At 40.0% G+C, this 14,991-nt stretch overlaps 1 protein-coding gene across 2 annotated transcripts in view; it reads right to left on the bottom strand.

The window, feature by feature from the left end:
- CRLF2 (cytokine receptor like factor 2) overlaps positions 1 to 14,991 on the bottom strand; it is a 48,964-nt gene that overhangs the window by 8,997 nt on the left and 24,976 nt on the right. For both annotated transcript variants that reach the window (XM_063340515.1, XM_063340524.1), the window contains exon 9: positions 510 to 610. In XM_063340515.1, the coding sequence (XP_063196585.1) occupies positions 510 to 610 (101 nt within the window). The remainder of the gene's footprint in view (positions 1 to 509; positions 611 to 14,991) is intronic.

Raw genomic sequence — 14,991 nt, forward strand, 5'->3', positions numbered from 1 at the left:
ACCACAACCATTTTGTGCTCAGTAGATATATATATTTTATATATATATATATATATAAATAAAGACTAACCATGATGCAATAATAACATTGGAAATGAGACACTTTGACAAACTAGTTCTCCTGATACCTGGTGCAGGTGTAAAATAACAAAAGGCCTTAAGTAATGGGAAGGAAGAAAGATCTTTTCAAGGGGAAAGAGCAGTTGCCATTACAGGCAATATATTAAATTTCTTTGGAGTAAGACTTGTTTTACACAGAGAAAATAGTATGAAATAATACACCAACAGAAGCATTTCCTATCAACTATGCAATTTTCTGGAATAGCTGTAGAGAAAGAAGCTCTTTTTTTCTGTTTCTGGTGGTTACGCTCAGAAGTATGAGTGTGCTGGAGAGAAATTGCCATTGTAGTGGAAAGCACTATCCTTACAGGTCTCCTAAGCTCTCATGTGAGGAAATTCACTTTGTGCAGAACAGAAAAGAAAACAAACGAACAAAAAAAATCACCTACCATTCCTGTGAATAACTTCTGGTAAAGATGCTGCTCAAATGTGTAAGGAAATTTTCATCCTTCTCTCTCTTGTTAGTCATCAAAACATGATATGGGACATCCTGATATGAAAGGAAGAATTACATCAAGGCAAACTGTAAAGAAGAGTCAAAAGAGGCACAAATATTTAGAAAGATGGAATGTTTGTTTTAGGATGACATGCTACAGATTTGGTAAATCTAAATCCCAACTCAGATACTTTGAATACTAATAGTAATATTAAATGATATAAAGTTTCCCTAGACAATGGAGATGATTCGAACTTCAGAAAACTTGTCACCAATGTTTTCTTCTGTAAAGTTATAATAACTTCAGCCTTTAGGTAGTTGTCTAGTTGTCTGTCTGGTGTGTTTGTATGATTACTTGTTGCTGTTTCTTGAGTTGCCTGAATGAAAAAGGTCATTGAGCTCTTTCTAAGAGATACCTGCACCATTCCTGACTGTGTTCCTTAACAAACTTGTGACTGTGCAATAGGGATGAGTGTCCTCAATTTCACGGTGTAGTTGCTCACTCAGCCCCAAATAGGAATTCACCATTTTCTGACCGGCTGGCCTCTAAGAGGATATCAAACACTTTCCCTCTTTCTTTGTGCTGGAAAGAGAGTATGTATTTGTTGTATCCTTGTGGAATTCATGCATGCTCATAGAATCATAGGATCATAGAATATCTCAAGTTGGAAGGGACCCATAGGGATCATCAAGTCCAACTCCCTGCTCCTCGCAGGACTGCCTAAAACTAAACCATATGACTAAGAGTGTCGTCCAGACGTTCCTTGAACTCTGACTTGGTGCCATGACCACTTCCCTGCGGAGCCTGTTCCAGTGACCAGCCACCCTTTCAGTGCAAAACCTTTTCTAAATGTCCCATGTTGTTAAATATCTCCAAGCCAGCACAACAGACAACTTTTATTCCCCAAACCTAGAAAAGAAACCTGAAAGAGCAAATGATGTGGAGGAGAAAAGAGGGTTAGAGTTGGGCTAATATTAATTTTGAGAAAATAGATATTTTCTGAATTTGTATATCTTCTGTTTCAGTTTAAGAACCAATGCCTGTAATACAGCATTCTTTTTTGTTAATTGTATACTTTTGAGAAAAATACATTCATTATTAACATTTCAATATTAGAATACAACTGCTGAAATTTTAACAGCACTAGCGCCCTATCAAGGAATTATTTACATCTCTCTTCCCCCTTCAGAAATATACAGAAGACATTAAAACCACCTCTGCTGTGTTTATTTAAGCATAAATGCAATGTCTGATGACTAGCAGTGTTCAAAGTTGTAAAAAAATAATGAGACAGTTCTTGTAGGAAATAAAAAAATTATCTCAAAGAAACAACATAATGTCCAGAGCACTGGGAAACCCACTCTAGAACCATGCGAGTAACTGACCAAGCTTCAGGTGGTGTCAATTTAATAGAAAATGGTAACATTGAACCAGAGATTCAGAAGGGCCACTTTGAACAGTTAGAGGGATTGATGTGGAAATGCTAAGCTCCTGGTTGACAGCTGGGACTTAAATGTCCCATTTCTCCTCTGCAGCAGGTACCACTATATCTCTCCCTGAGGGCACACCTCACCTCCAGTGGTCCTTTCTGAATGCTGGTCTAACGCACCTAGTGCTGTGTGAGCAAAGGCAGGGGAGGCTACAAGGCCACACTTGCTTCACACGTGCATCGTGGGTCCCATTTGCTCGCTCATCATTTTCTCAAAACCCACCATCCCCCTTCTGATGCAACATGTGCCCAGGGGGCCTTAGGAGACATTTTAGAGCATCTCTGAGCGGTTCTTCATGGGCAACAATGGAAAGCTGTCACTGGTCTTTACCTCTCAGAGGCAGAGTTTGTACGTATGGCAGGGTCTTGCACATCTTCTCACTCTTCCCCCATCAAAATGGGGTTCCCATGCTGACAACTATATCCATTAGGATTGCTAACTTAGTTTCCTTCACCCCAATGGTAATAGAACCCAATTTCATCCTCCTTCCCTCCTCCGCAACGATGTTTTTTACTGAGATCAGAGACGCCAATCTGAGCCTAATAAACATTAGTAGCACTGGAGCCTAATTTTTTTCCTGAACAGACCCCTTATTTAGTTAGATTCTTTTGTCACATCATCCATCACAACCATCAGGTTTAGCCTGTTCCTGTGATTTGGTTACATTTAATGCAGCAGCTCAGTTAATTATGTGGCCTCGTAGACACAGCAAAAGTTTTGTCTTATATGCTGTTTGCTGAATTAGCATTTTATGACTAAGCACCGATGACCATCACTGTACAGCCTCCTGACAAAAAGGAAAATAATCACTTACACCATGTCACATTAGAGATGGAGATCATTCAAGGGAAATACACCACTCAGCTGAGAATTGTTAAATGGGCTTGTTTACAGGGTGAAACCTCATATAAAGCAGAAGTCCCTATTTTACCAAATATAAAACAATAACAAAAATAAACTTTAAACCAAAACAAAGTGCTCTCCTGCATACTACTTGGCAATTTGCTTTGGTGCTAACTTGCTTAATCAGGAAGCTCAATAAAAAAATGTTCATTTTATGTTGGAAAATCAGCATGTCTGTCATTTCATGTTGCAACCTTTCCACATTTCAGCCAACACTGGCCTTTGTCAGGCTTATATAATCTTGAATTTATTTTGATGAAGTCTAATGCCATCCAAACTGCCAGAATTACTTAACTTGGCTACTAATAAACAAAGTAATAAAGGCTGTTCTTCAGCATGGACTGCATGATCTTTATTAAGCTTGATGACTAACCAATAAGTTACTTGATGAAATTAAGCTTTTTATATGTAATGTGTATACACACACATACATATTCAAATGTATGTTCATACACACATTATTTGTAGACAAAAAATATATTCATTTCCTCCCAAGAAAAAACAGAACTCATGCCAAATAATTTTTCTAGAAAAGACTATATTAGGTTAGCAGAGAAATCAGTTGCATTTTCAACACTGTGAGAAATTCAGGTATAAACAATTCCAGAAGAGCATACATACGAGGAACATTTTAACAGCTGAATTTCCCCATTGCTTCAGGCACCTAAAGGTGTGAGTAGACCTCAAGGAGGACTTTCAGAAGTGTTTAACAAGCTTCACTCTCTAAAGGTTTTTTGTTACACCCAGGAGGTGGCTACTTCATGTTTAGATACTTACTCACATGGGCAAATTTGTCCCCACTGTATTTTGGAGAGAGATTATGCAGATTGACAGCACCTCAGAAATGACAAAAAAAAAAAAAGAAGAAGAATCAAATCATTTGGGGCTGAAAATCTACCATGAAGCCACTTGCACAATGACACTCTCTTCTACCGAAATTTTTATTCAGCTGAGAAATGTTGTGATTTGTCTGGCAACCTAATCTAGCTCTTATTCAGAAGAAGGTAAAATGACCTTCTGACCTTACTCTTGTCTCTTCCAACTACTGTGAAAGTAAATAGTGAGATGCCACCCAGACATTGCCAGCTTGATGCTGGCATGGCCTGAAGAGCTCCTTGTGCTCCTGTGGTTGAGCAGATCCATGCCAACTGATACTATCTGCAATGCAGCCATTTTTAACTTTTTACTGATTATAATGAGTTTTGAACCAACTTTTTTGACAACTTCCGGGGAGGTTTTGAAAAACAGTTAACCTAGCAGAGAAGTGTAATTATAAGGTAGCTTGGCAAAGCATTCAATTACTGAGATTCTGGCAGAATAGCCCCATTTACTGGGAGGACCTCAGATCCACCTGATGTTCCTTATACAACATGTCTCAAAGCTTCTGTGATGTTTCACAACAGTCATATCACAGGTGGCACTGGCAGTAACACAATTACGGATGTCTACTACCTTTTCCTGGAAGTTTGTTCTTTCAGCCACTTTGAATTTTGCTAAACTTTTTCTCACTGACTGCTGCCCAGGCTTTCACACCCCTTCAGTCAGAAATTTCAGGAAGTCTGACAGAGACAGTTCAGCATGAGAAAGGTTCGAAAAGAAAACAGAACTAACTTTCCCGCTTCTAGTCTGTGAAAATAGCTTGAAGTCCTAAAGAAGATGTTATTATACCTAAGAAATAATAATTATTTTCCTTGAGAAAAGAAGAAAATTAATTCATATAGTCTCAGGCTATAATACTGTGGAAATCACCTCTTCAGAACTTCTGAAGAGAACTTATTCTTAAGAGAACTTCATTCTCCTCTAATGTCTGAGTAACCATGTTCACATGCTTATGAAAATAAGGCTTGTACGAACTCCAGTCTCAAAGAACTCTTTACTTTTGTTTTCTGTAGAGTATGGTCAATGCCCGCAGCAACACTTTCTGCATGCCAGCTCTGCTTACCTTGCTCAGCTTCTGAGGAATATAAAGATTTCTTGGACTCCACAGTTACATACAGGCTGACCTGCGCTTAATTTCACTCACAAAGCAAATAATACTGATGCAAGAAAAGGATTAAAGTTTGTGCAAGGCCATAGCATTTTCAGTGGTGTCCAAAGTGGTAGTCCTTCTGGTTGTCCCACAAACTTACGAGGTTATACTGGATAAAGAAATTAGGGAAACCCCAGCATTTTTTAAGCTGGGATCTAGCAGTTTCCCACCCATAACGTTACACAATTTATTTCACATTCTAAATATATGTTTATCATCCCACAATATACTTGGTAAAAAAATGTTACAATTACAAAGTCACAACGCAAAGAGACAAATAAGAGAATTACAGTGGCCCGTGTGCATGCATTATGATGCAGTCTTTAATTACAGAGTCATGTCCACCCGCAGGACCCCTGCCTCATTCAGTGCACAAGGCAGACTGTGCTCACGAAATGAGGAGCCATGCCGTATTTCTTTTTCTTCTCATCATTTAATATATGTCCCCATGCCTAATTTGCTGCACACCATCCAAACCTTGCACTGAATACATAATTATTCATTTCCTAATGAGCTTTTCCCTGGTGCTTTTTTTTCATAGTATCCTACTTATTAACAGAAATTAATGAATTTATCTTCATAATGTCCCTGTGGTATCATTCTCCCCATTTTACAGATAGGGAATTGTCAAAAGTACCAGCTAATTTGGGGTGGTAATGTGAGATGCCTGAGGTCTGATTTCTCATAGTGTATAGCAGTATGTATGCTCAGAGTAGTGCTCCTATTTATCTTAGTGACTGCTGCAAAAGCTCAGCAATTCTTCAAAAAAGATTGCAGGATCACAAGTTGTATGTCCAAATCTGAGAAGAGAGTGTTTATATGATTTTCATAGAAAATCTCTGGTGAAGACAGGATGGAGTCTGGTTTTCCAGGAGCACTCAGTGACTTCTATCACCATCCTTTTTGTTCATCTGTCTTATGCAGTGCCCATCTCCAAAGCATCAAGTGATCTTCACTCATGACACAAACGGATTCACTCCTAACCACTGTTCATCCTATATTTTTAATGAAGTGGGATTCTTATGATCTTTCATTTCAGTCCTCAGGCGTAACATATATTCATATAGTGATGAATTAAACCTAACTTTATTTGGCCGTTTTCTAATGTTGGACTACCGGGCAATTTTGCAGTTTAAAGATTCTTTCAATGTAGGCTTGTGGCTTAGAACTAATTAATTTGAACACAGAGGATGTGGGGAAAAAAACTGAACAGCACCCAGGCATACGTGTGTTCCCACACAAGCAAACTCACTGAAGCAGAACCGGGGTTGTCGGGTGCGCAGAGCAGCCCTTTATTCTTCAAAGTATGGTGGAAACTGGAAAAGGGAGGAAACGCTTGCTGTGTGGACCTCCCACTAGAGGGGGGTGGAGGAACACATTTGGCCAGTGACTTTGGAGCCTTCTAACAAAGCAGAAATGTTGAAATTCAAAAGCTGGTGGTTTTTACACAGGTGGAATTGGTAAGGGGTGTGGATGTATTGGAAGAACAGTAGGAAAGCTGTGGTGCTCTCATTTTACCCTTTTCCTATACACATGTACTGTATGTTCTTGATCACAGGACAGCTATGTAGTAGCTTCATCATTCCTTCATTGGGTATAGCTGCATATAGCTATCCTCTACTGAGATCCTAAAGGAAATACGTCTTAATGGATACAATATATTCTGTGTTCCTGTTCCTCCCTAGCTCCTTTCTTCATTTTTTTCCTCCAGTATCTTGCCTCGCCACTTCTTGCTCACTCCCATTGTCTGCTCATAATGCTCCTCCTTAATGATTTTCCATCTCTCAGGCATGTATTTTCCATCTCTCAGCTCTGTTCAGCTCTTGACACCTTCTTTTTCACCACATCTCCTTCAAACCTCTACCCCTCACGCCTTCATTCCCGCCCCCTCCCCCTCATTTCTTACTGCACTTCCAAGTGCAGGTCTCCCATGGCACACCACAGGGATGGAAGAACGTGGTGTGGGCTCAGAGTGGGTGCATGTGACATCCATGACCAACGCTGGCAGAGCATGCTTTGCTGCGTTTGGGATGGAGCTGCCCAAAGACTGGCAGCCACAGGGTCAAGCAGCGTCCCATTTAGTTAGGAGACTGGTAAGACTTTACAAAGTGTGTGTGAGGTTTCAGAGAGGCAGGAGGTATATGATTTATCAGAAGTTTGTAACTTGGCCAGATTTGTACAAATTTACACAATACAAGGCACCATCCTTACATGAATATGACCTTTATCCCAAATTTTGGAGGAGCCAGAACATTTCCAAGGCACAATTTTCTGTTTTCCTCTTTTGTTTGTAATGTGATTTTAAAAATGTTTAATGTAGTATCATTGTAAAAAGTAGCTACACCATTTATGCTGAACAGCAAAGTAACCTCTGTTACTCAAAAACCTTAAAAACAAAAAGCATAACAGAAACAAAACCTCCCTTCAGCAGTCCTATGGCATAGGGGTTTTCAGCCCTATAGTTGCGGTTTGTCAAGCTATAAATAGCTAGTGAGTTTTAAACTGTTTAGTGATGCGAATTTTAGCTAACATTATATCTGTTGCATACCTCCTGCACTATATACCCACTCTAAACATTACTAGAGCTCCGTTAGAAACTAAAGAAGAATTTTCAATCATAGTTTGTATAGTTACCGCAAACCATGAAATAACATCAGTGGCAGATGTTTGCTTCAACCCAGTGAAGACCTGTCCATTGGTGGCATGTTCTCCATTCCTGTGTTTAAAACTGGGTTTGGCAAAATGCTCCATGCCCTCGTCATAATAAACTATGTTGGTTCTTCTGTCACAGCAACGTGATAAAGTAAGTGAAGTCATATACTCAACCTATGCATATGTCACATATAACCAGGATATGATTCGGTAAGAGCGAGATCCGTCACACAAGGTAAACTGAAAATTTTATAGACTTACTGATCTTATTTTTGGCCAGCAACCTTTTTAATAAGCTTGAAAGATATTCTGGCTCTGATGTCATGGACCTAGTTTTAGATGACCAAATATGGAGACAGACTCATAAAAGTAGATATTCAGCTTTTAAAAATTTCTGAATGGTTATAAAAGCTTTGAAAGAATAAGTTATTCAGATAAAAATATTTTGAATAACGCGGACCAGAAAAGTCCTGCCTGAAAAGAATACAAGTAAAAATAATGTGGAATGTCTCTACCCACATTAAAAATATTCATATTTGGTATGTTTTCATTTACTATTATTTATTTTCATCTTTCAGAGAATTGTATTAAATTATAGTAGTATCTTATTTCTTGAGATCAAAAGAATCTGCGTTTAATATTTCATAGGGGCAATTGTCCGTGTGGTCTCATATTATCTTATTGGAACATCAAAGCTTGTTTTAGATTTCTGCTAGTACCCCCCTGGGCAGATCCCATGTTCACATGGAAGCTATTGGTTGAGAGTCAGGACTGACTTTCATGTGGGGGGCGGAGAAAAAGACTATCTCATACCTATAAATGGACCACCAGGGGATGCTTTGAAGATGGGATGGAGGCAAAACATACACTATGTGTGAATGATTACTTAGGAACTTCCTTCATGTGACTGCTGGGAAGAAGTTTTGTTTCTAATGGACAAACCTGATGACAGACCTGGGGAAATTTGACATTTCCATATGCTTTCTTTGCTGTTTTGCCTGAGTGTAGGCATGTTTTGAAAGGCTATTTAATGAGTAGCTGTTGTATACAGGAATCTCTTTTTTCAAAGATTTATGCAACGGCTATTTACATTCATTATACATATTTCTTAAAAGCCCCAACCTCTTAGTTTTCAATATTTATTTAACACAATTGTGTAGAATTCCAGTCCCTCCTGTATAAAAAGCAAAACACAATAACCAAAGTGATAGCTGCATTCTTGAACATTCAGTCAGGATTTATCTCTTTCAAACTCACCCATGTAAAAGTTAGTGGCCTAGTCTGAGCTGACTGTCTTAGCTGCTCTCTAGTCAACGGAAAGAAACAGAAACCCCCCAGAAGTTATCCAAACTGACTCAGATATCTTGGATGGGGTGAACTGCTCTCTAGAGATACCTGCTGCTTTCCATAGGGAGACACTAGATGATTTCCTCGAGTGGATGTGAGACAGCTAACACTTGGTCAGCTCAGCCAGCTAAATACCATGCTTTCGTACCAATTTGCTTTTGGAGACACTGCTAAGGATGTCACAGTGTTTGTCTAGGACATTGTTTCTAGACATCAAGGGGCCTCAAAGAGCCATCCTACTGCAGCTCATGGGCTGTTACTGGCAAGCAAGAAGTATTCTCCTAGAATACAATATAGGGGAAGAATAGAAAGCAAACATAGCTCTCACTTTTTGAGAAAGTTAGAAGTAACACTAGAGAAAACAGAGAGCTAATTTTATCTTATTTGTAAACACCTGAAATATTATTTTGGCCTTATTTTTTCAGTATTTGTCTAGAGAAAACATTGTGATGCTTTTTGTACTTGAAACCTTCTTTCACGTGATTACATAGCTTGTATATAGCATTAAACCAGGCAGAAATTAAATGGTAGTACTCTTGTGTACATGTCCCGCTGGACTGTAAACATAAGCAGCATGGAAGATTTTATCCCTGAAGATTTCATGGTACTTGATGGGATTGTTGCACCAGGGAGAACTACCTGCTTGGAGGATGCTGTGAGGGAAAGTATCCTGAGTGATTTTTCAGGTTGGGTTCGGTGGAAGAAAAGAAGACTACTTCAAGCTATTCTCGTCATGTAACCAGAGAAAAAACAATATTCTGTTTTGAGAATATGTGATGTGCATGTTGGTTACTGAACTGATGTTTTTAGCAATTTGTAGTGTTCACTGGAAACCTACAGAAATCAAACTACTTCTTTTGATCTTCATCAAACTTTGTAACTTGCAGTGTCAGTTCTTCTGAGCATCAAGGTTATTCTTTGTCTTCAGCTGTCTAGTACTTTTTATAGCCCTCCTTGGTACGATGTGCATGCTCATATTACATAGTCTGTAAGACCCCTTAAGGCTTCTTGCACTTAAAAAGTTAATGTATTGAAGCAATAAACTGAACTTTTTGCAAAATAACACAGGACAGTGTGAAAATGATATTTTTCCAAAATACCTGGAGGCAGCTGACTGTACTGTCAGAGTACTACAAGGACAGAAATACATCTGATACTACCAAGATGCTTTCTACATTGGTGTGTGGTCCAATAGCTTATCTGTATCTGAGAGGACATATTTTTATTAGGTTTGCTAAATCATTTTGCCCTTCAGGCTGACTTTGTTTCCAAAGTTTCTTCCTTGTCTTCAAAGACTGAGCTGCAGACGTCTACATAAATGCTGACAGAATGCGTGAATGGCGTCAGAGCATTTGTATTCCATCTTCAATTCTTGCTTCTTTTAGAGCCCTGAGAGTAAAATCACATCAAGACATCAAAAAGATTTGTTTTCTACTGTTTGAGAGCTAAGTTTACCACAGCATGTAGTGCTATCCCTTCCTTGCCCACCTACCTCCCTGCTTCTTTTTCAGTTCAGCTTTTTGCATCCTGTAGATGCTGCCTATAATTCTGTGCACTCTTTGTGTGGTTTCTAGTACAACAGAGTTCCAGACTCAGTTCTCTCTTAAATACTACCTTACTAAACATGCTAAACAATAATATATTACACTATTGTTATAGAAATTGATGTTATCAATTGCCACCCTCCACTTTCCTATACCAGTGCAGGTCAAAAGAGTGGAGCAACCACGCATTTTGCATTTACACAGATGTGTGACCAGTGCAAAATAATTTGCTTATCTTTAGGCAATGATCTTGAAGGGCTGGAGAAACAGGGTGGCAGGAAATTAATGAAGTTCAGCAAAGAGAATTGCAAAGTCCTGCACCTAGGGAGGAACAACCCCAGGCACCAGCATAGGGCTGACCATCTGGAAAGCAGCTTGGCAGGGAAGGCAAAGCTGGTAGACAAGAAGCCGACCATAAGCCAGCAATGCACCCTTGTAGCGAAGAAGGCCAATGGCATCCTGGGCTGCATTAGGTAGCCCTTTGCCAGATCCTTCCCCTCTGCTCAGCACTGGTGAGGCAGATCTTGAGTGCTGGGACCGGTTCTGGGTACAAGAGACACAGGGCCATATTGCAGTGAGTCTAGAGCAGGGCCACAAAGATGATTAAGGGAATGGAGCATCTTTCATGCAAGGAAAGGCTGGGAGAGCTGGAGCTGTTCAGCCTGGAGAGGAGAAGGATCAGGGGGGATCTTTTCCATATGTATAAATACATGATGGGGACAGGAAAGAAGATGGAGCCAGGGTCTGCTCAGTGGTGCCCAGTGACATGAGGCAGTGGGCACAAATCAAAAGAGATTAAATTCAATCTGAACATAAGAAAGCACTTTTTACTGTGAGAATGGTCAAACACAGGAAAAGGTTGCCCAAGGAGGTTGTGGAGTTTCCATCCTTGTAGATACTCAAAATCCAACTGGACATGGTCCTGGGCAACCTGCTGTGGCTGACCCTGCTCTGAGCAGGGGGTTGGACTACATGACCTCCAGACACGTTTTCCAGCCTCAGCCCTTCTGTAAATCTGTGTGGATCTGTGATTTCTCTTCTTAGATGATCAAGGCCATAAGTTTGAAAACAAGATTCTCTGCCTTTTTGCAGAAGGAGAAAGAAAGAAGAGGAAAGAAGAGGAACAGATCCTCCAAATTTCCTCTTTTTTTTCAGGTTTTATTATTCTCTAGGAATGACTGTCTAAGTGTCTTTCCTAAAAAATACCTGTAAGTTTGGAATAAAATTTAAATTTTAACAGCTAATGGAAGATGTCTATATTGTACTGGCTATAAATTTTCTGACTCTGTAGTACAGTAAATGTACTTGCAGTACAAAATCACATAGCGGTTTATATAAGCAAGACTTCTAGTCATCACTTTCAAAAGTGTCCTTCCAGTCAGATTCTCTTCTTTTTCTTAAGAGAGTAATTTATTTTTTCTATGAATTTCTGTGTTGCTGCATAAGCAGCACTGGAACAAAAGGTTGTGTAAGTTCTCTGTCTTTCAACTCCTTTGGTTTCGCAGCTTCAAAGAGCCACATCAAAATATCTTGCAACAGAACAAACACCAACTGGATTTTCTTTCAGCATTCAACAGATATCACATTCTGCCAAGTCCCCAGCAGAATATGGGGAAATTCTGCCAAATCTGTCCTTGACATACAACAGAGCCCGTTAATACTGAGGTAGCTTTATGGGTACGTTGCAAAATTTTTTTGTTGGTTTCTTTAAAGACACTTTCACATCAAACCAAATGGTTCTGTAAAAGTCTGATATAAAGCATTTGAGGTAAAATCGTACTGTTGAAAGACATTAGTCAGTTGCCTGAGCTTTGTCTTTTAAACCTATGGCACCTAGATGCTCCCACTTTCTCCCCATGCCCTTCAGTTCACTGCTGAGGGCGGTCATCCCCCTGAGTCCCATGGCAGCAGAAGCAGCACCTCAGCCAGGATGTAGACTTTGAAAACAATTCTGATTTGACCGATTTCAACCCAAGATTTGGAATAACTTCACAGTTGTGGGTTTAATCAAAATTAAGAGGAAGTACAGAGTCTCTTCTGATTGCGTCTTTTACCTCTTGTTTTTAATCTACACCATATTAGCTTTGCTACCTGTTTTAGTCTGGGTGGTGGTAACGCACTGAGATTTTTCTGATGTGGAGATCTTCTCCAATACCTAAGTGTTTGAATCCTTTGTGTTGTTGATTGTGATCTAGCATCTTCTGCAAAATAGCATGCAAGACATATGAGACATTTGCACGCATTGAGATACCGTGAGCGATAACTCAGCTCTCAACCATCTGCTAGACCCTTTGTTTACTGCTATTCTTTGTACGGAAGTTCAAATATTTTGGAATGAATGGGGGGAAAATTGCACAAGGAGCCCCCCAACTCAGCTTTAGGTTTTTTTATGGACATCTGCAAAATATGATAGGAAAGAAAAACATCTGTTTCCAGTGTCTTTGCTCTATTGTGCCTTTCTAGTGACTCATATGCAAAACTGAAGCCAGGCTGTTTGGGGCATTCTCTCCTTTTTCATTATGTAAAAAGCCCTGGGCAAACTCAATACAGAAAGGTAAGATACTCAGAGGTGGAGCAGGTATTAATAGGTCCACAGTAAGCCTGCTTCAGCTTCACAGCTTCTGGATGAAGAATCTTTTGGATGGAAATGAAGATTAAGTTCTTGACTGCCTAGTGGTAACACCATTGTTCATGGCAAGATTTACTGTAAAGTAGAGGCAGACTTTTGTCTGTATCTATTAGTTTCACCTGGTCTTAGCAATTTAATGCACTGGAAATGTGGTGGTTAGCCTTGCAGACCAGTGTACCTGCCTCTGCTGTCCTGGTCCTGCTGTCTGTTTTGCTTGGATATCCATGAGATGCTGAGCAATGCTTGTGTGACCTGGTAAGTGGCTGTGGTGTTACGCTGCCTCTATGAATGCATTTAAGTGGTGGTACAATTAATATTTGAAAATCTACCCTTTATGAACCTCAGGTGAAAAGCATTATTTACTTTTATTGTTGACCAAAATAGCTTTGAAGTTTAGGCCTCCTTGTGCATGCAAAATTGAAATTTTCCCTTCATCTTACAGGCAGGAAGTGACCCTCCTCTCACCCTCTCCCTGCTTAACCTTATAGCTCAGCAGTTAGAGGATTCACAGGACATGTAGAAGTTGGATGTGGCTTTGAGCAGCCTGGTCTAGTGGGAGGTGCCTCTGCCCATGGCAGGGGAGTTGGAACTAGATGATCTTTAAGGTCCCTTCCAACACGAACCATTCGATGATTCTATGAAGTCAGGCTCTTATTGCTCTGCTTTTTAGTAAGAAGGACCTCCTATACTCATTAAAAAACACGATGCGTTTGTGTATGCTGTTCTTACCCTTCTTTCAAAGCTCAGCTCTTTCACAAAAATAAGACCCTTCCAGTCTGGCTGGCTCAGAGGAGTAAGAGGATGTATGGCTCTGCAGCCCAGAGATGCAGGTACCCACCAAAGCAGGGGGCTGATCCTTTTTCCATGGACTTCATCACACTAAAGAGTCACCGCACAAAGCAGAGCTGTTTGTGCCGAGACACAGCACTGTAGGTAATACATGCCCCTCTCCATCTTTCTGTTGGTGACTTTCAGCTCTTCCCCAGTTAAGAGGTATACTCAGGACATTTTCTAAGGGACTCATATGCCTTCTATGGATATCCGAGCTTTCGCAAGTGTATTAGGGATATCTCATCTTTTAAGTGGATTGTGCTGAAATTTTTCCTCTTATTTATATAATTACCTAGCAGTGCAGAGACCTAATGTTAGGATAGAGAGCTTGTTCTGTCTCTCAACCTTACAAGACATATTGCCTACATTTTATCAACCCCTCTTGTTTACTTATTAAAAAGCTGAAACCGGTTATATTCTTCCCTTTAATAACCTTCCAGGAACGCAGTGATAGAGGCTACTTTTTAACAGAAGTCTTTTGCAGAGCAATATAGAGCAGGAAAACATTTATCAAAAAATGGTGGTCCTTGGGCATATTGATACAAGGAAAACAGAGAGGAAGAAAGCAAAATTAAGCCATGAGAGAATATTTGTTCCTCCTTGATTCTGTATAATTATAATATTATATAATTCAGAAAGGTAAAGATATTCCTTTGGTCCCTCTTCTGATAACATTTTCAGTCTGCTTACATGTATGCTGGGAGATTTTTTAAAATACGGTGCATATTATTACTTTCTCACACTTATCCTCTAAGAGTAGGAAACCAGAAGCTCCAGCCACAGAGTGGGCAGACATGAATCTCATCACTAATCCCAGGGATTTCAATTGGAGAAAGAAACGGTGTTATTTCCCCAGGAAAGAGACACAGGGTCCGTCATCTGCAGCCTGTGATAGAGCATTCCCTGCGGGACTGCAGGGCATGGAAGGAGGCAGAGCTCTGTCTCTGCCTACTCCACATCCAGGTGAGGAGGAGAGAGAAACCCCAAACAGCTGCAGCTTCTCGTGTTG

This window comes from Chroicocephalus ridibundus, chromosome 1 (genome assembly GCF_963924245.1).
Source record: "Chroicocephalus ridibundus chromosome 1, bChrRid1.1, whole genome shotgun sequence".
Classification (NCBI taxonomy): Eukaryota; Metazoa; Chordata; class Aves; order Charadriiformes; family Laridae; genus Chroicocephalus; species Chroicocephalus ridibundus.